At 43.4% G+C, this 19,029-nt stretch overlaps 1 protein-coding gene across 17 annotated transcripts in view; it reads right to left on the bottom strand.

The window, feature by feature from the left end:
- herc1 (HECT and RLD domain containing E3 ubiquitin protein ligase family member 1) overlaps positions 1-19,029 on the bottom strand; it is a 105,549-nt gene that overhangs the window by 29,575 nt on the left and 56,945 nt on the right. For 5 of the 17 annotated variants that reach the window (XM_084065338.1, XM_084065354.1, XM_084065347.1 and 2 more), the window contains exons 41-58: positions 18,360-18,570; positions 17,736-17,902; positions 16,951-17,067; positions 16,275-16,500; positions 15,238-15,365; positions 14,115-14,356; positions 12,114-12,382; positions 10,942-10,994; positions 9,746-9,946; positions 8,435-8,609; positions 7,352-7,616; positions 6,513-6,726; positions 4,363-4,625; positions 3,667-3,794; positions 2,968-3,086; positions 1,980-2,180; positions 1,404-1,534; positions 782-987 (exon numbers count right to left, since the gene is read on the bottom strand). In XM_084065338.1, coding sequence (XP_083921464.1) covers positions 782-987; positions 1,404-1,534; positions 1,980-2,180; positions 2,968-3,086; positions 3,667-3,794; positions 4,363-4,625; positions 6,513-6,726; positions 7,352-7,616; positions 8,435-8,609; positions 9,746-9,946; positions 10,942-10,994; positions 12,114-12,382; positions 14,115-14,356; positions 15,238-15,365; positions 16,275-16,500; positions 16,951-17,067; positions 17,736-17,902; positions 18,360-18,570 — 3,316 coding nt within the window. The remainder of the gene's footprint in view (positions 1-781; positions 988-1,403; positions 1,535-1,979; positions 2,181-2,967; positions 3,087-3,666; positions 3,795-4,362; positions 4,626-6,512; positions 6,727-7,351; positions 7,617-8,434; positions 8,610-9,745; positions 9,947-10,941; positions 10,995-12,113; positions 12,383-14,114; positions 14,357-15,237; positions 15,366-16,274; positions 16,501-16,950; positions 17,068-17,735; positions 17,903-18,359; positions 18,571-19,029) is intronic. The other 12 variants (XM_084065351.1, XM_084065352.1, XM_084065341.1 and 9 more) reach the window with 6 other exon arrangements.

Raw genomic sequence — 19,029 nt, 5'->3', positions numbered from 1 at the left:
CTGAAAGACCCGTTTCGTTTAATGACTATAGAGATACTGTGTACCGATTTGTGGGATTTTTGGACAAAATCTGTAGGAGTACTGTCAAAAAATGTGTTTTGCACAAATCGGCCTCCTGGTGGCGCTATAACAGGCCCCTGTGAAAAATGTGGGGCAGAGGTTCTGCTCTGGTATCCAGGGACTGTGTGTGCACAGTTTCGCTGCGAGCAAGCCAACGGTGCCGGAGATTAGCTGTACACAGACAGATCGAATGACGGACGGACGGACGGACGGACACACGGACGGACGGACAGGGGGTAAAACATACTCTCTCGCCATGCCTTTCGGCCTGGCGGAGACAAGAAGAATGCTTTTAGATTTGATTTACCCCTGCAGCCTAAATGATTGGTTTATTTATTTTAATTTGTGTGAGACAGATAAATCATTAAGGAAACAACTACAGTACATGTTAGCATCTTGGCTCTCATTTTAAAGATCCACTCAGGTGAGAGAAGCCCTCAATTTGGCGTCACCTGCTGGTGACTATTTTCAAACTGTAGCATTTCATTGATTTCCTTTAAAGCAGTATTATAAACATATCATATAAACTTTTAACTGCTTTCAACCTGTCTCCCCTATTTTGGGCATGTCATTATAGGCAAACATTTTCAGAAAACAGCTAAAATAGCCAAACTACAAGGTCACGGTGCATCACACTGGTAGATCAGCTATTGGCTTAAGTGGATGAAGCATCATTGTAACCATATCGTCTTCCTATAAAGCAACATTATAATCAACATACGTGGCCAACATGGCGAGGGGTTTTGGCCCGTGTCCAGGCAAGCTGCACCAGGCCACGCCATTGACCACAGAAGGATGACCGAGGCTCTGTAAGCAGCGCCAGCCAGAACCAGAAGCTGAACTGGACCACAGCTTCACGTTCTCCTCTTTGGCACAGGTGAGCAGCATCTGCCCACTAGGACTCCACTTCATACTGCTGATGGACTCCTGATCACACACACACACACAGAGCAAGGAAGGTTCTATTTGGGGAACAAGTGTGGATGTATAATGGCTATTGATAATTTTGTATCAATCAGTGGAGTTGTGATGGAGTTGAGAGTGAGTGGGTATGCGTTTCTTTTTTTAATAATGTTTATTTTATTTTATGTACGTAGAGCGTATAACAGACGATATCAAAAACATAACACCACCAAAACAGACAAAACATTACAATAATAATAATACAAATGAAACCAATAACAACACATTGCTAGGTTTTACGGAATCAGTTGCTTTTCTAACACTTTCTAGGGTCTTGTCCTCACATCAGTCCATCTGAGAATATGCGAGTCCATATTTTGTCATAAATGTCAAACTTTCCCTTAATTTGGTAATGCAAGTTAGGCATTTTGATGACGTACCTTGTGTGCATCGATGACCACAATTGCTCCTTTTTCCAAGGGCTCTTTGGATCCTATCAGCAGCTTTCCATCTGCGTAGCCCACAGCGAAAGGGCTGTCCTCACTGTACCAGGCTATATGCATCACTGCCACTGGAATGGAACAAAACATTATATTCATGTGCGCTGAACATATGAAGATAAATACACAGCACATCAAAGTATGATCACTCGCTATTTTTCATCCAGTTTGTCGTTATGCCAATTCATCACTGCTGGACCCTACAGTATCAGAGCATGTCTCCCCTGATACAAGGCACTAGCAGCTTCTTTACATCTGACAGTGCAGAGTTTCACAGGGAGGATCATGCTATACCTCGCCATTGACAGTGACAGAGATCACCAATCCCCAACTGGCTTCCAACGAACGAACACGTCCGGCCAAGCCTGATGCACCACGGATTTGAACCCCTAGACTCCGCAGCGGTGGTCAGGAACCTCACCTTTGAGGCACTTGGACGCCCTAATTACTCACTCCTCATGATAACATGCATGTGTACACACACACACACACACACACATTCTGTCCGGTACGTACCGTCCTTCCTGTAACAGTGTTCCAGCTCAGTGCACTGCATAGTGGAGGCATCCAGCACCTCGATGAGGCCTACAGATCCGTCCATACGGCCCACCAGCAGCAGGTCCTTGGGTTCTCCACACCACAGGGAGGTGGCCTCCCTCTCGGGAAACGCCAGTGCAGACACCCAGTGCGGCTGGACGTCCAGAAGACCCTTACCGCCTTACAGGACACACAGACAGGGTGGACACCATTAGTACTGTAGGTGTCTCTGATCATTTTAACACATTTGAGCTCATTTAGATGCGACAGTAGAGAGAGACTGAGGGCAAAGGACCAACCAGAGGTCTCAATACAGAATCGAACCGGGGATGTTATGATTTTCTTTTCTTTTTTTTTCTTTATTGATCCAGAGTAGCTTCATGTTTCAGCACATTCATAAGTGGGAGCTGCCCAATGCAACCACAGTCTGATACTGTTATACTGGCAGCTGCACAGTACAACCACAGTCTGATAGTGTTATACTGGGAGCTGCCCAGTACAACCACAGTCTGATACTGCAGGTTAAGTGCGTTTCTCAAGGGCACAATTATTGAGGTCCTGGGAATCAAACCAGCAACCCCTCCTCAGTAAGTTATATATACAGCAATTGTGTAGGAGTGCAGTTTGAGGCAATTCAGCTACAAAGGTGATAATATTGAAGTTGATCTGTCATATGGGAGAAACAGAGTAGAAAATGTGATCTTTCCATCCGAGGGTCTGTAGAAGGAGGACAGGGACATATGGTGTAGGCTGAAGGCAACATCTAAAATCTTAATGCCTTCCTCACATAACGTGGACCTCAACGTGACACGTTTAACAAGAGCATCATTGTATTGGAAACCATTTTTTCCAAACAGACTCAAATGTGACTTCAGTTTACAGCAGTGGATTATAAAATGTTATGTTTATTTTAAACAAATAAAATGTTTGAGGATGGGATAAAGGGCAGAAAGACGAAATTGTTTACCGTTGACTTGCCAGATGTTGACCAGTTTGTCCATGGCGGAGGCCAGGTATTTACCGGTGACACTCCAGGTCAGAGGACAGAGGCTGGGCTCACAGGGGGAGCCATCCATCTCACCCTCACTGCTCAACAACACAACCACAACACAATCAACATAGATCAAATACAGATACTGCGTCCATGCACTGGGGGGAGCCATAACACCACAATAATGTTGCACGTCAGCCAAATCCCAATAGTCAAATTTCTGTCTCCCTGCCGCCTCTGACCTCCGTCCTACAGCAGGGTGGTGTTACAGTGAAACTGGTGACATGGCAAAATATGTGATCTTTTGGACTTAATGTCACATCATGTCAATGTCCAAACATAAAGCTATACCGTTTTATTTTCTTTATGAACAGAGTATACTAGGTTTAACTAGCGTTTTTAATTGGACACTGACGGTATGTGAAGTTCACAAGATGGTCACATATATCGGCAGGTCAGCAATGTCTCCCTAACACCACCATGCTGCAGGATGGAGGACAGAGGAGGCGAGGAAGCAGAAATTTTAGTATTGGAATTTGGCTATTGCCTTAACCACTTGAACCCGTGAGTGAGTGAGTGAGTACGCACGTGTGTGTGTGTGTGTGTGTGTGTGTGTGTGTGTGTGTGTGTGTGTGTGTGTGTGTGTGTGTGTGTGTGTGTGTGTGTGTGTCTTACGTCTTATTGAAGATGCATGTCTGCTGAAGGCTGTACTGATTCTTGGTGACATTCCACACTCTGACTGTCCCATCGTTCCCGCTGGTGGCCAGCAGGCCTTTTTTACAGCACCAACCACATGTGATGACCTGGAGCAACGTATAGGAGCATCTTTAGACACACAGAACATGTGAACTTGGGTCGCTCAGTCGGTAGAGCTCTCACCTTAAGACCACAAAGTCATAGGTTACTGTAGGTGTACACAAAAGTTTGATTTCTTATGTTACAGCAGCTTCAACATGGAAAGAACGACAGAGAGAGAGAGAGAGAGAAATTTAACTGTTCCAGCTTTGGGTCATTTCATACAGACACTTGTATAAAGCTCAATTTATTTATACTCCATCACACAACGGTGTCACTTGATACAAGAACAGATCTTCAAGCTAACAATAGGTTGAGAAGTGATATATTGGTAGATTGAAGATCAGCTCTTGTCAACAAGCGACAACGGCGTGCAACGGAGTATAAATTAGGCAGATTTGTCACCGACCTTTACCGAACCCACTTGGTTCCTCACTATCAATCATATACTGCATGGGGACCCCCTGGAACACTCTCAAGGACCCCTGGGGCCCCAGGACCCTAATTTTGAGAACCACTGATCTACATGGCTTCAAAGATATCAGTTGTGAGCGAGGTAAAGAAGGGTGTACCCACCCTGCTCTGGTGCGCCTCCAGTTTGAAAACAGAGCACTTGCGCAGGTCCCCTGCCATGTCTGTGAAGCTCTGCGGGCGGCTGTGGTTGTTGTCGCGGTCGTGGGCAGCCAGCGTGCGCACCAGCTGCTGGGCGGCCCACTGGCGGTGCTGAGACGACAGCCTGGACGACAGGCAGCAGGCCGCCAGAGCGTTAGCCAGCTCCAGGGGGCCTACAGCGGAGGGATTATGGGAAGGATGGGCATACAAATGCGCAATTAGACCTGCTTGACACGGAACACAGAAGTGACATGGCCGCCCGGTGAGTGAGAGGAAGGGAAAAAACAAAAAAACATGACAAAATAAGAGACAAAACAAAGGTATAGAAACAAAACAAAAATGGTGATATGTGTGAAGTGACATCACTTGACAAGCTCATTTAAGCCTGGTTCATGTTTTTCTGACATTGTGTCATCACTCTTGTCTTGTGAACATTATTGGCTCTTGATGTCTGCCAATGTGAACAATATACAGTACTACTGTTGTTCAACATCATTTACCAGAATGGATGTTTTTTTACCACTATAACCACAGCAAATTGAAAAAAGAACCTGTGATCCAGTGTATTTATTTAGTCACAAGTTCTTGTTTACCACTTAAACCCTATATTCTTCAGTTGGCTGGGGTGAGAGCAGGTCCCTCAGGGATCTATACTTGGTCCCCTCCTATTTCCTTCTACATAAAAATATATATTTTTTAAATAGCCTATAAATTGGCTATTTTTGCCAAATGTTTGATGCCCAGAATAGGGATGCTAGGGTTCATGTGGGTCAAAGTTTTGTTCTTTTTATTGTTGTACACTCGGTTGGGTCTCTTTCTTTCTTTTTCCGTTTGTGTTGGGTGACAGTGATTAATATCTACACAAATACAATACCTATGGGTTGATTACTCGACACAAACAACTGAAAGGTCAGACAGCATGTCGCCAAAGCATAAACCAGGCTTTAAAGCACTAAAACAATTGGCACATGTATCTTGTGAATTACTGTATGAAACATAAAAAAAAGATCTCATTCTTAAATGATCAACATCTAAATCCCCAAATGTTCAAGTTCATAATCTCACAATCACACATTATTCTGCAGTGTTAAACCCAAATTACAATGCAGGACCTGAAATGTGTTTTGACACATACAGTACTGAATTCTGAAGGTCCTTACAGGGGAGCGTTTATTTCATGCAATTAATTTGCATTCATTTAAGCTGCTGTTTGTGTCATGATCAGTGTATCCACACACAACACAAATATTACACAGGGATAAAGTCTAAAAAATCAGGGATCTTTTTTTTTTACGCAAGATTTTACTGTATAGAAAAAGTAATTTCTTAAGGATTCTAAAGGACATCGACAATAAATTTACCCCAAATGACCAATTCTATGCTATATCTACTGATGACCAGTCATAACGTACACATTACACAGTGATAATACATTCAACAAAGACAGGACACTATGAATCAAAAATACAAAATTAACAAAATAAAGATGACAAATGAGATGATAAATATGCAGGGGAGAAAAGGACCATAATGTATAGACGGTTTCACTTAAACAGCCTCATTGCAAGGAGACAAGCCAAACAAATCCAGCTGGTTGGTAATAATAATAACATTGTTGTAGTTAGGTGGAAACCTTGTATGTCCAAAACATATGTATAACATGTATGTTTTTATAATTATAATAGTGAAAACAGCCGATCTACAAGCTCACCACACATCGCAATAGATCTGCTATTTTCACTATTACACTGCACTTGTGCTAAGAAAATTCCAGAAAAAAAATCATATGAGATGGAATGTCACAGTTGTCAATTTGAAAGTGTCTATACCACAGGTTCTCAAAGCTTTTCATGTCAATGACCCCCAAATTAATATGTATTTGGCTGCAGACCCCCATCTGAAAGTATTGTGTGCCAGGAACTCCCATACAAGACATAATATTAAAAGAAAATCAATTATTTTCAAGATATAAATTAATTTATATCGTATAGTCCGCCCAAGGACCCCTGGGGGTTCCCTAGACCCCACTTTGAGAACCACTGGTCTATACAAATAACACGACCGAACCGATACAGCCTGCCAACCAATCCCATCACTTCCTTTCACCAACAAACCTCTTTTCTCTACATCAGCCTTGTCATAAGCTGGCCTGAGTCTGGCCCCTTTGTCTGCCAGCAATGCCACCAGAGCCTGGGTGACCACAAAGTTGGGAGAAGTGACCAGCTTGTTCTCCTCCGCCACGCCACGCAGGAAGCTGGGCAGGAACTTCCTCTGGATGGGGTCGTCCACCGTGGTGAGGTTCATGCCTGTGGCTGCAGAGATCAGGTTCTGGGAAGGGCAGAATAATACAACCCTCATTAAAGTGCCACGGTGTAGCAGCGATTTTAGTAGTCTTTTTGGAAAATAACACGGAAAATGCTGCAGGGTCCTAGCGCCGAGTATATTTTGGAATGCAACAACATTGTTTAAAAAATATGCAAGTGAGTTTTAACTTAGAAATACGTAAATAGATACATTTATACTTTATAGTACTTTTACGGTGCCTAGCTGCGTCATTTTGGCGCAAGTGTCGGAGGCAGACACTCATTATGTGTGTGTGTGTACACTGTCAGAGTTACGGACCTATGTATAAGGGTCGACTAAACTAAAAAGGGGTTCCTAACTATCAATCATTTTGCTGGGGACCCCCTGGAACCCTTCTCAAGCTCACAATGCGTCGCAATGTGTTCACAACCGCTAATTTCCATTTCATTTTTTTGTATATTTAACTTATTTGTCATTATGTGCCCTGTGCAATTTTTGTTTACAAAGCCTAAAAGCCAAACAGAAATGTAATTTGTATGTTCTAATGTTCAATGCCAAAAATACAATTAAATAGTTAATTGCAATTATATGTGTGACAATGAATCATCAAGTATGTCATACTCTTGGATTGTACCGTCTCATACAGTACCTGAGTGCAGAGCTGCACCAGCAGCTTCGCAGCGTTGGGACTGTTGGATGCCAGACAGCCCACGGCTGTGCTGAGATAAGCCAGACAGGAGATGGGTTTGCTGGCCTTGGCAGCCCCGCGGGGCCTCTCTGGACCTGAGCCTGCTGGAGGACTGGCAGAGAGGCCTGCTCTGCCAGCCGCCGCCAGGCACATCAACCTGACCAATGTTCTGATGTCTGTTAGACCAAGAGACTCCAGACCTGCTGCCAGACTGCAGCTGGACCCGCTGGCAGGGAGACAGACACAAAGAGAGATTAGCCGTGTTGCATTGTGAGCTCAGCTTACAATGCAATTTGTTTTGCCCAAAATAGGGACGCCAGGTTACATTGATGAAAATCGGGACACATCGGCTGCATAACTGCCGAAACCAATGTCATCAAAAAAGTCAAATAATTGATATAATGTCCGCATCTGTCGGCATCTACTCAACAGCAGTGTTGATTTTGACAGCAAATTTTGATTTAGTTTTAGTCAGTCTTTTGAGTAAAATTCCATTTAGTTTTAGTCATATTTTAGTCATCTGAAATGTTTTAGTTTTTGTCTAGTTTTAGTCGACTAAATATCATAAGATTATAGTCGACTAAATCTACAGTTGATTTAGTCGTATAAAATGTATTTTGGCGGTGCCTTGAGGGCGTCGTAATGGCTGATTTAACACATAACTGCGTGCCGAAAATAGCCGATCTACAAGCTCACAACGCGTCGCAGCGTGCCGCGTTGTGAGCTTGTAGATCTGCAACACCCGAGCGCAACCAGGCATAAAATGACTTGTCCTTTAGTTCTACTGGATCTCTTCTCCACTAGTCCCTCCCTAACACTTTAGTCTAGTTTTTATTTGTTGACGAAATTGTCAATGTATTTAGTCTTAGTTATCGTAGCTTAGTTTTTATTTAGTTTTCGTCAGTGAAAAAAGGTAGTCGACTAACATTTTTCGTCATAGTTTTAGTCGTCGAAATCAACGCTGCTCAACAGTGACTAGTTAGAAGTTATAATGATCCAATCATGTAAAAGCATGCAGTACAGATGTGATGCGTGGTCACATACCTGACAGACAGCAGGGACAGGGCTCTCATGACCATGGTCCTGGCCAGCAGCACCTGGGCGGCGGCCGTCACCCTCCTCAGGGCCATGACTCTGTCGTGGGGGCTCTGGAGAGCTGCTGCCTGCTCGCCCAGCGTCACCCTGCCTGACGAGCTCTTATCCACCGAGCTTTGACATCCTGGAAGCGCAGCACAACAAAACACAGTATTAATGAAACGTGTTTTGGACACAAAAAATTGAACACTTAGTTACATATTGACAGTTTGACTGGTGGGTAAACATATACAGTATTAAACTATTTCAAAATGCCCTTTTGGGTTGAGACAAAGGGCCCTATCTTGCACACCGCCTTACCCCTTAACCCTGCAAGGCCCAGATTCTTTTCAAGTTGTGATGATTCCTGGCTCTGTGGGGGGTATTTATATGCAAATATCCTGGCCAATGGCATTGTAAGACTAAACAATAGGACCCAATGAGGATTTAGAGGTGAAAAAAATAAAAAATAACAGAAAAGAAAAATGATTTAAACTCATTTCTTTATAAAACATACATGTGATCGTGCGATCACACTGGGCCTTGCAGGGTTAAACATTTTGGGCATTTTATACCCTCTTGAAAAACATTTTAAAATAGTTCAAATAGCTGATCTACATGCTCACAACGTGTCGATGTGTATCAGCTATTTTCACTACTTTAACTCATTAAGACCTGGAACGCATCTGTGTAATTTTTTGATTTGAGCTAAAAAGCATTACTTTACACTCTGGCTATTCAAAAAAAGCAAATCTACATGCTCATAACGCGGGGTCCAAGTGCCGTGCCACGAGCTTGTAGATTTGCTAATTTTGAAAAATCGCGAAAATGTGCGCATATCTTTCAATATATTGTTTTAAAGCGATCATTTTTAACTCAAATCTTTGCTGCTGGGGCTCCCTGGAACAAAATATTTTGAGATGGGGGTCCGCGAAAAATAAAATAGTATAAATGCCCAAAAGGTTTAGGCATAAGGGCCCAAAATGTAATGTGCATTTTTCCATAATTTTGCATTGCATTATTGTATTTTGCCATCATTTTCAATTTTATCATTTTATAAACAAAATATTTAAAAAAATGTATCTACAGACTCATCGATTATACAGCCACAGTGGTGATTTCCCAGCACAGTTAAGTTTAAGAGCTAACTGATTTATTTTCAACAACAGCTCTGAAAGTCAGAACTCTAAACAGAACAACTGATTGGATGAGGCCAAAAAGATAAGATATCTCATCTCGTCTATCTGCAACATTATTGGATGAGGCAATCCTCCATCTTACCTATCTGCAGTAGGGTCTCCTCCATGCTGTTGGTGGCGGTCACCATGGCAACAGAGGCTCCCAGAGGGTCGCTGTCAGGGAACTGGACGGCCTCGGGGACCACCCGCCTCTCGTTCAGACCCAGAGGACCAGCCAGCAGCTCAAACTCCTCCTCACCTGTCAGCTTCTCGTCTTCATCAACATCCAGCATGTCCCAGTCTTCTGTAAGAAGCCAGGACATGCACACACACGTGCACACACACACATGGTTCAAATAAGACTCAGCAAACAGATATTTACAATGGCCATTTTATTAACTCCTTGAGAGCCCAAATTATTATTATCTATTTCTGGCCATTACAATTTTTATTTTTTTATTTTTTCAAAGTAAAAAAAAAGTGCTTAGGAAGCGAGATACAGCCTTTTTAAGTTATAAGTTAAACAAGGAGTGGATGGAGCTGCAAATCTTCAGATGATGATATCTTGGGTTAAAAAAAATATATATATTTTTTTTCTATTTTTTTCAAAAACACGTGAAACACGTTAATGGCACTCAACACCATAGCGCTAAAACACGTGAAACACGTTAATGGCACTCAACACCATAGCGCTAAAACACGTGAAACACGTTAATGGCACTCAATGAGTTAACAAATGGAGAACTATACTGTGTACGTTATTAGGGATGGGACAATATAAAATGTCATGTATAAATAATTGATATCGACATTATTGCGATAATCAAAATATGCTTAACGCTCTATAAATTACACTTTTGTTAACTACTTGAACCCCAGCATCCATAGTCTGGGGTGGAACATTTGCCAAAAATACCAGATCTACAAGCTCGTAGAGATTGTAGAGATTGTAGAGATTTAGAGAAAAAAAGACTCGGCACGGACGGTTGGCGTAACGGTCTGGGCACCTAGACTGGTAATCCAGCCTGACAGCGTGTCGCGGGTTCGACTCCCGATCCTGACGACCTTTGCTGTGTGTCACCTCCCCATCTCTCCCCCCATTTCCTGTCAGCCTACTGTAATCTATCAATAAAGGCAAAAAGCCGCAAAAATATCTTTAAAAAAAAAATACTGTATCAAGTATGTTCTTTACAGGTGCGTTTTACCAATTCTACCGGATATGCAACAATGTCACGATAAATTAAAATCTCTGCGATACGATTATTGTGTTTTGTTCAGTCCAACAGTAAGAAATCTTACCTTCATAGACACTATCCTGCTTCCCCAAGAGGTCAGGAGCCTGTCCTTTGTATCTGAAGATGTAAAGAGGAAAAGTCAATAGATTAGATCTAAAGGACCCTGACACACCAAGCTGACTTGTTAGGACTAACCGCGACTGAACACTTTGTGTCTGGTGATCTTTCACGTTTAAAGTAGTTCCAAAAACACGGCACAGACGACAGCTGATGGTCAATAGTTGGCGCTGTTCTCTTCTGTCAGGAGGTGGCTGTAGTCTGTATCATTGCATATCTAGCAGAACAGAGCTTCAGAACGCAGAAATGAGTCGTTGGGAAGAATGTTCCCGTCAAATTGAACTGTCACGCCTACTGTTAATATCTTTTGCTATTATTACGATCAATGTCTGGGTGAAATGAATAACATTATTGTAACGTAACAGTAAATTAAATGAAAACCGATGCGATCCAGCTGGGTGTAGAGGTTTCTAAATCATTATGGACTACCGTTTCGAATAGCAGCAATCACAATACCCAAGTGTACAACAATGCCAAGAAAAATTAACATTGGATTATGTTCTACAATGAATATGTAGTTTGTTAAAATTTTTGGAACTCCTTCGACTTTCACCCATATCATGCTTGTAATTGTATAGATATTATGTGAGATAAATGATTACTCAATTGTCAGTATTGAGCATTCAATTTACTGTCATCGATACTAGTTAGGCTACTGTACCAGTGTAGCCTGGTTCCAGACGAATCTGCCTTTGCAAAATTGCATGCACTTTAGCCCTCGGCAGATTAGGTCTGGCCCCCCTCCATAGAGAATTTATTTCTCTCCCGCAGAGGTTGTGCGGGACCAACCAGGGCCCAGTATTCAAATGTGGGCGGGCTTATCAACAAGGAAGCACTGCTCTGATTGGGTTTAGTCTAACCAATAGAGTGCGTTTGGATCTTTTTGTAACCGCCCCTTGGAAAAAAATCCATCGTTGATAGGGACCAGACTAATATCCACGCAGTGTGTCGTGTGATATATATTGTCTGGCCACGCGAGGCTAGTACCAGTGAGTTTAGACCAGTATTATTGAATCGCCGATTGGCTCAAACTTCAGCCGGTGTTATGATACACGGTACAAGGACCAACTTTAAAAGGTCTTAAATGATCTACAGCGTTCAGATGATAGTTCGTAGTACCTTTCCACGATGGGGACTTTGGCCTTGCATTTGACGGCCAGGTACTTCTCTCTGCAGCCGCCACAGAGCAGGTAGTAAGGGTTGCCGCTGCCGCACTCCCCTCCGAACCAGCCGTCCACGTAGGAGCCATTACTACGGTAGCCCTGCCGGTTGGCGCTGCGGCCGCAGCCCGGGTGGCTCTTCTTCATGTGCTGGTTGAAGTTGGCCACGCTGGCTTCACACAACTCACACACCACCACCTCGTCTCGCTCCTCTGTCTCACAAACATGCTGCTCACACACACACACACACACACACACGTGCACGCACACAAACGCGCACGGGCGGATAGACAGGATACAAAATCAGTAGAGTTGTTAGGGTTCAATACACAGTAAAGCAGGCATGCCGTGACATTAAACACAAAAGCTTGAGTGGGTCAATGAGAGCTTTTGCATTGAAGATCATTAATAATATATTCACTTAAAACAACCATCAACCGGCCAGTTGACATTCATTATCATTCATCCAACACCAATTAGTGAACCGCAATTAAATATTTCATCTTTCATTGCAAGCTAGCTCAAGCTTCTTTTGTTGCGTGGGGTTTCAGTTCAATGCGTCTCATTTATAGATACAAATAAAGATAGTTGCTAAGAGACGTGCAAAACTCATCTGTTTATGCCACAAGCAATTATTTAAAACAATAATTAATACTAAGAATTAATCAAATAAAATCTTATGGATGTTAGGCTTGCAAGCTAAATAACAGCTGTATCTCTGACACTTTGTTATCCCACAAAAGGTTGTAATGTCCGGGAAAGCAGTGTTATCGTTTAGTGAATCTGTTCATCATGCATGTATGAACATAATTTATCTGCGTATTGTTTAGAGAATTAAACCGTCACCATGCACGTTTAACGTTACCTGTTTATTGTTTAGACCACTGGTTCTCTATGTTGGGTCTGGGGACCACCACCACCGGACCAAATGGCCCCTTATGCGTCTGGAAGAGTGTACAAATGGAGCACACTTCCATTTGTACGCTTGTGACAATTATTTTATTTTATCCTGCTTGAACTATGCATGATATGTGTATTTGATGTAATTGTTTAATGTATCATGTTGGAAACAATGAAGTGACTTTAAAAAATATGAACATTTCCAGTTCACGTAAGAGGTAATGGCTCTGATTACTGTGGGTGATTGATTCGTTGATGCCATTTGCGACTTTACAGGGGGAGGGGGGACAAGAGGTCAGCGAGAGGATTCTGACGGAGGCAAGGCAGGTGAGATAAATCCAAGCTTTCTTTCCGGTGGATTACAAATGAAGGGGTACCCTGAACTTTAACTTATCTTTGGACTGTTTCATGCGGAAGATTGTTTTTGTTGGGAACTAAGGAACTAATAAACAGTCCTGTGTTAATGTCCGAGTGGCCTCTTCTTGTTCCGCGCTACAGAGAAAGTCTATTCTCTAAGTTAAATAAGTACTGAGGATATAACAGTGTAGATTGTGGTTCCGCTCCATATTAATGAATGCAGCCGTTCTCACTGGCCGCGGCATGGACGCTCCACTCGAGATTTCTTTTCCCCGCTCGCATTCTCACAAAAATGCATTTCAAGTCAGGAACACCTCTGTGTGTAGTTGTTGCTATATACAGTATATAGCGACAGTATATATTGCTACATACAGTATATAGCAACGTTCATTTAACTTTTTTTTTTGAAAAACCTAGGTCAAGATTTAGAAGGCGTTTTTAGAATCTACCTCAGGTCTAAATCGGTTAATTTAACACAATGGTTCCATTGGTACACTCTCTCAGATTGAGTTAGAGACCCGTAAGTGTCCATTTGTCCCCCTGGTGGTCCCCGGACCACTCATTGAAAACCAGTGGTTTAGACAATCTGCTCAGCATGCATGTATGAACATGCTATCCGTCAGCGGACAGGTCAAAAGCGTTGGGAAGTGGGAAGGAAAAGGTGACAGCGGCTCAGCTGGCCGTAGCTTAAAATCACACACACCCATGTTGGCCAGTCCAGTACCTCCGGGATCCACATTCCCAGAATGTCGGTGTCGCTGGCCAGGTCCTGGCCGAACATGGCCTCCATGGTCTCCTCGTCCAGGTCCATCTCCAGCTCCTCGTCCAGGTTGAAGTCGTACAGGGCGCCGGGGTCCTGCTGCTGCTGCTGCTGCTGTTGCTGCAGCGCTGAGACGTCACGACGAGACTGGCTGTGATGGGCCTGGACCGAGCGGTACAGACCGGCTGAAGAGCAACGGGTGAAGAGTTAAAGAAAGACGGAGAAACGCCAGCAAGTTAATCAAATTATACTATTGAATTAATTATAAACACAATAAGCGATAATCGATTTTAACACATTGGGTGCCAAAAACGTAGACCTACGTTTTTGCAAATACACCCGTGAGTGCCATAACCGTAGATCTAAGTTTTTCCAAAAATGTGCCGTTTTAAAAAAAAAGTCCACAAGAGGGCGCTCTAACGCAACTTAGGAATGATCCTAGGACACTGTAAAAAGATATGGACGGATGTGACATCATCCCAAAAAAATGGACGTCCATCCGCCCCTATGATAGGATCTTGAGAAAAACACTTCTATGTCCATATCTTTTTTTTTGTTGTGATTTTCGATGGGCGATCGCTCTAAAATGGCGGATAGCGGTAGAAATGTTATTGTTCCAGTCGATAGACGGACCCCTACCGCATCGCCCGGATACTATTTTTTACATCGGGGTCCAATTTGTGGCTTCTGCGGCTGTATAAACATCGCCAAGACACAGTAAAAACGCTGGCACTCTAAGGATGATTTGGATGATAATACCTGTCACTCAATGTGTTAATAAAAAATAATCGATTTGGCGGGGGAAATTGAGATGTAGCATTTTTTTCTTTCAAAACGTAAAAGTAACCAATAGAATAATCACTGAGAAAATGATCCATAGTTGCAGCCCTTAACACCAGTGACCGTATTCAAATGGCAGCCGTTTTGCTCTCATAGTACGTCACACTCGTTTGTCTTTATGTGGCGTAAAATCTAAATGGCCGCTGTGTGAATACGGTTATTGCGGTCAGCGTTGAAGACGAGAAGCACTGGATGTAGGATTCTGCTGTCTCCAGGAGGTTCTCACCAGCACGGGCCAGGAGCGTGCGAGCAGCCAGGTCAAAGCGGTGCTTCCTGCTGACAGCAGAGCGCCCCCTGGGGGGAGGAGGACCACCACTGGAGGCTGATGGACTTTCCTGCTCCAGACCTTCAGGACTGCGAATGACATGAAAGATGACATTTAAAAGATGAAATTCACCTTTTAAATTTAATATTTTTAAAGAAGAAAAAGGGATTTCTCCAAAGACAAAGCATAGGGGGTATGAAGTGATATAAAATGTAAAAAAAAAAAAAAACACTGATCACGAGAAGCCAACACTGATTCAGCGCATCATGCCTGTACCATGGATGACATGCTAAAGATATGTTAATGTCATTAGCATTTCAAGCTTTCAAGCTTACTTTTAAGCTTGTAGATCTGCTTTTGGTTAAAGGGGGGATGTCACTTAAAAACTGCCTGGGGTGCAATGACTCCAGAAGTGTTTTAAAGTTGCTTGATTCAATATTTAGATATTTGATCATTCATTTTTGGATGATCCAGCCAAAAACAAGCCTATATCTGGAACTGGGTGGAAATCAAGTCAAAGACAAAGTTTGGAAGACGGTAACTGCTGTGCAATGGTACCATGTTTTAACTTGTATTAATCCATGCGGGGAAATTGGTTCTCTGTATTTGCCCCATCCTAACTATCAGAAGCAGTGGTCAGCCACCTAGGGGCACTCGGGGAGCAGTTCAAACTAATTTCTACTGAGCTGTGTGCCGATGTCTCGTGCCAAAAATAGCCGATCTACAAGCTCACACGACGTGTTGTGAGCTTGTGGATCTGCTATGTTCGGTGCAAGACATAATGTGCAACCAAGTATAACTCAGGCTCTAGGGGTTCTGTGTTTTGCTCAAGGACACTTCGACACAAAGCCAAGAAGAGCCGGGGATCGAGCTCCAGGTAAATAGAGCACAGATGCATACAGATTGGATTTTGCAAAGAATGAAACAAGCAAAAAACACAAAATTGTGACAAACAGTTTTTTTGTTGAGTTTCACTGTGGCTACGCTAACGACGGTACCTCTCGCTGAAGCCCTCCTCCATCTCAGCGGCGTCTCCAGGAGAATACAGGTAGGTGCTCCTCTCCAGGGATTTGCCTCCTCCGTTGGGGGCCGAAGCACCGTCGACTCCTCCTCCAGAGTGGGGTTCATCGTCCTCCTCTGTCCCGGGGTGTTCAATCATCCACATGGCCAGCACCGTGATGTTCTGGGCGTCTGCCTCTCCTTGAGCACCTAGTGCATCAACAACTACCATCATATCACATTTAACCACATGAACCCTAGCTCTATTCTTGGCATGTCATAATAGGCAAACATTTGGCGAAAATAGGCAAACACCAAGATATTTGGGGTAGAGAGAAAAAAGGAGGGGGCCAAGTACAGGCCCCTGGGGGACCCAAAACAGGCCCCTGGGGGACCCAGGACAATGAGTATATAGGGTTTTATGTGCATGGTGGTCCCTATTACATTAAAATCAAAATTTTCGATTTCAAATCCCTCAAGGACGTGTCCTTGTGGGGATTCTGGTGGGTCTCCAGCTAAATTATTCATAGTCAGTTACCAAATGGAACCTTAGAGGTCAGTAACTCCGAGAGTGTACAATGTACAATCTCTGAGTTACGGGGGTCCGAGGCTTAATAAATACAAAACTGGGGGTCTTCTGTTCTATAATGCAGGAAGTTAGTGAGCCAGACTCACCGGTGGCCTCCAGAGCTTTGGTGATCTGGCGAAGAGAGAATCCCATCTCTAACAAGGGCACAGCGATGGCAGGGGGAGGCGGGGACGTAGACAGCCTGCTGCTGGGGTCCGACAATGCTGGGAACAAACATCCACAAACATTAGCTGGGTGGCTATACAGCAGCCATTCCCAACCTGCATGGGCTGTGAGGATACTGCAAGTGGACCCCAAATAATTGGCAAAACGCTAAGATTTTATTGATAATAATATAGTATTTTTTCTTTAACCCATTAACTCATTCACTGCCAAGGACGTAATTTACGTCCAAAATCCAATTCTGCCAAGGACGTAAAAAACCCTTGTAGATCTGCTATTTTTGGCAAATCGTGAACAGTTGTGCAAATCATTTAATTTTTTTTTAAATAACATTTTTCACTCAAATCTTTGCTTCTCGGGGTCCCTCAAACAAATATTTTGAGATGGGGGTCTGCGGCCAAAAACATATAAATTTGGGGGTCCTTGACATGAAAAGGTTTTGAACACACCACTGTAACAACAGTTTTTTTCAGAAAACTGCTAGGATTTAGAAAAAAAATAAATAAATCAGCCTCAGGTCTAAATGGGTTAAAACCTTGAAAAAATGTAAATGTTGATACCGATAAAAAGGAACTTAAAGTATACTTTGTTAGTTCATTAAAAATAAACATGCTCTGAAAATGCTCGCGGCCCACCCATCTGACCACTTAGGTTGGGAACCACTGCTATAAGGTGTGTATGTGTGCTGTAATGCGAGTGTTATACTTACATGTGCCTGTTCGGTTCTGTGGTCTGGAGGGCTGGGAGTCAGGGGAGGTGAGACTCTGTCTGCGGCCCAGCTCCTCAGTGGGAGAGGTGGGCAGAGAAGACACCGGAGGGGTCTGGGCCCGACGGGTTGGAAGCAGAGCAGTGGTCGGGTAGCTAGAGAACATTTGCCTACACAGAAAAAAATGCATACAATACAGTATTAGTGTGTGTTTGTACATAGTTAACATAATAGTAAAACAAGACCAATAACGGCAAAAACAAGTGTGTACTGTATGATCAGGTTCAAGTAATACTTTGTGCTCTACATTTAACCCTTTTAACTATTAGGAGCATTGTTCAGACACAATGCAATGCCGGGGGACCAGTGCCTGGCTCAAGGGCAAATAATTTATGCACGTCACAATACAGGGGGACCAGGAGTTATCCTGGTATAATAATGCTTCATTCCACCCTGCATTTCTTCAGTTACTTTTTGTTTATGAGCAGTGAAATACACAAGACTCCACCAGACTGCTACAAGTAATGTGATAATGTGATGTGGACCATGCACAATTAATAATGTTATAACGAGTAATACAGTAAGTAATTAAGAGCAGAAACAGAATCAGTATCATGTGGGTCTGACCTGAGCAGGCTCAGGGGCATGACGCCTGGTGACTCGGTGGCAGGGACGGTCTCGGTGTCGGTGACTGGTGTGGTAGCGGTGGTGGTGTCCTCCAGGGAGGAGCTCATGAAGGATGTGGTGCTGGATGCAGAGGGGCTGGTGGTGACCGGAGTCTGGGCGAGCTGCTCGCCTTCAACCGCCTCCCCCTCGCCGTCTGGCTCACTTCTCGATACTGAGGGAGCAGAAGATGGGAGAATTAGAGCAATGAAGTTAGATATAACATACAAGCAGAAAACAGCTAGTCTGGGGTCATTGTGCTGTCGTCGATCATGGTGTTCACTGTTCAGGTTCTGTTATTGTGTGGTTGCCCATTGATACGTCACAGCCTCTCAAGCTAGACTATTCCACAATCTTCAAATGCGGCATAGTCTGTAACTACACCCCCTGGCTGAAAGCGGTAAAGGTTGTGATCGTCCATCATTTCCGTTCACGAAAACAAGTACAGTATATTTTCTGTAATAAAGCTTGAGTGATAAGCATTGAAAAGGGTCTCAGGTCTAAAAAAGCAGCAGGATGGTTCTCAACGTCGAGTCGGGGGGTGAAGGAGGTCCAACCCGTTTAACATAGGTCTTACAGTGTAGATTGGGATCCCAGAAAAATAAATGGTGCAAAATGTAGATCCGTGGTCTAA

Source organism: Gymnoscopelus microlampas, assembly GCF_963454915.1.
Source record: "Gymnoscopelus microlampas genome assembly, chromosome: 1".
Classification (NCBI taxonomy): Eukaryota; Metazoa; Chordata; class Actinopteri; order Myctophiformes; family Myctophidae; genus Gymnoscopelus; species Gymnoscopelus microlampas.
The sequence above is the reverse complement of the archived record's forward strand: the minus strand, read 5'-3'. Positions and strand labels throughout refer to the sequence as shown.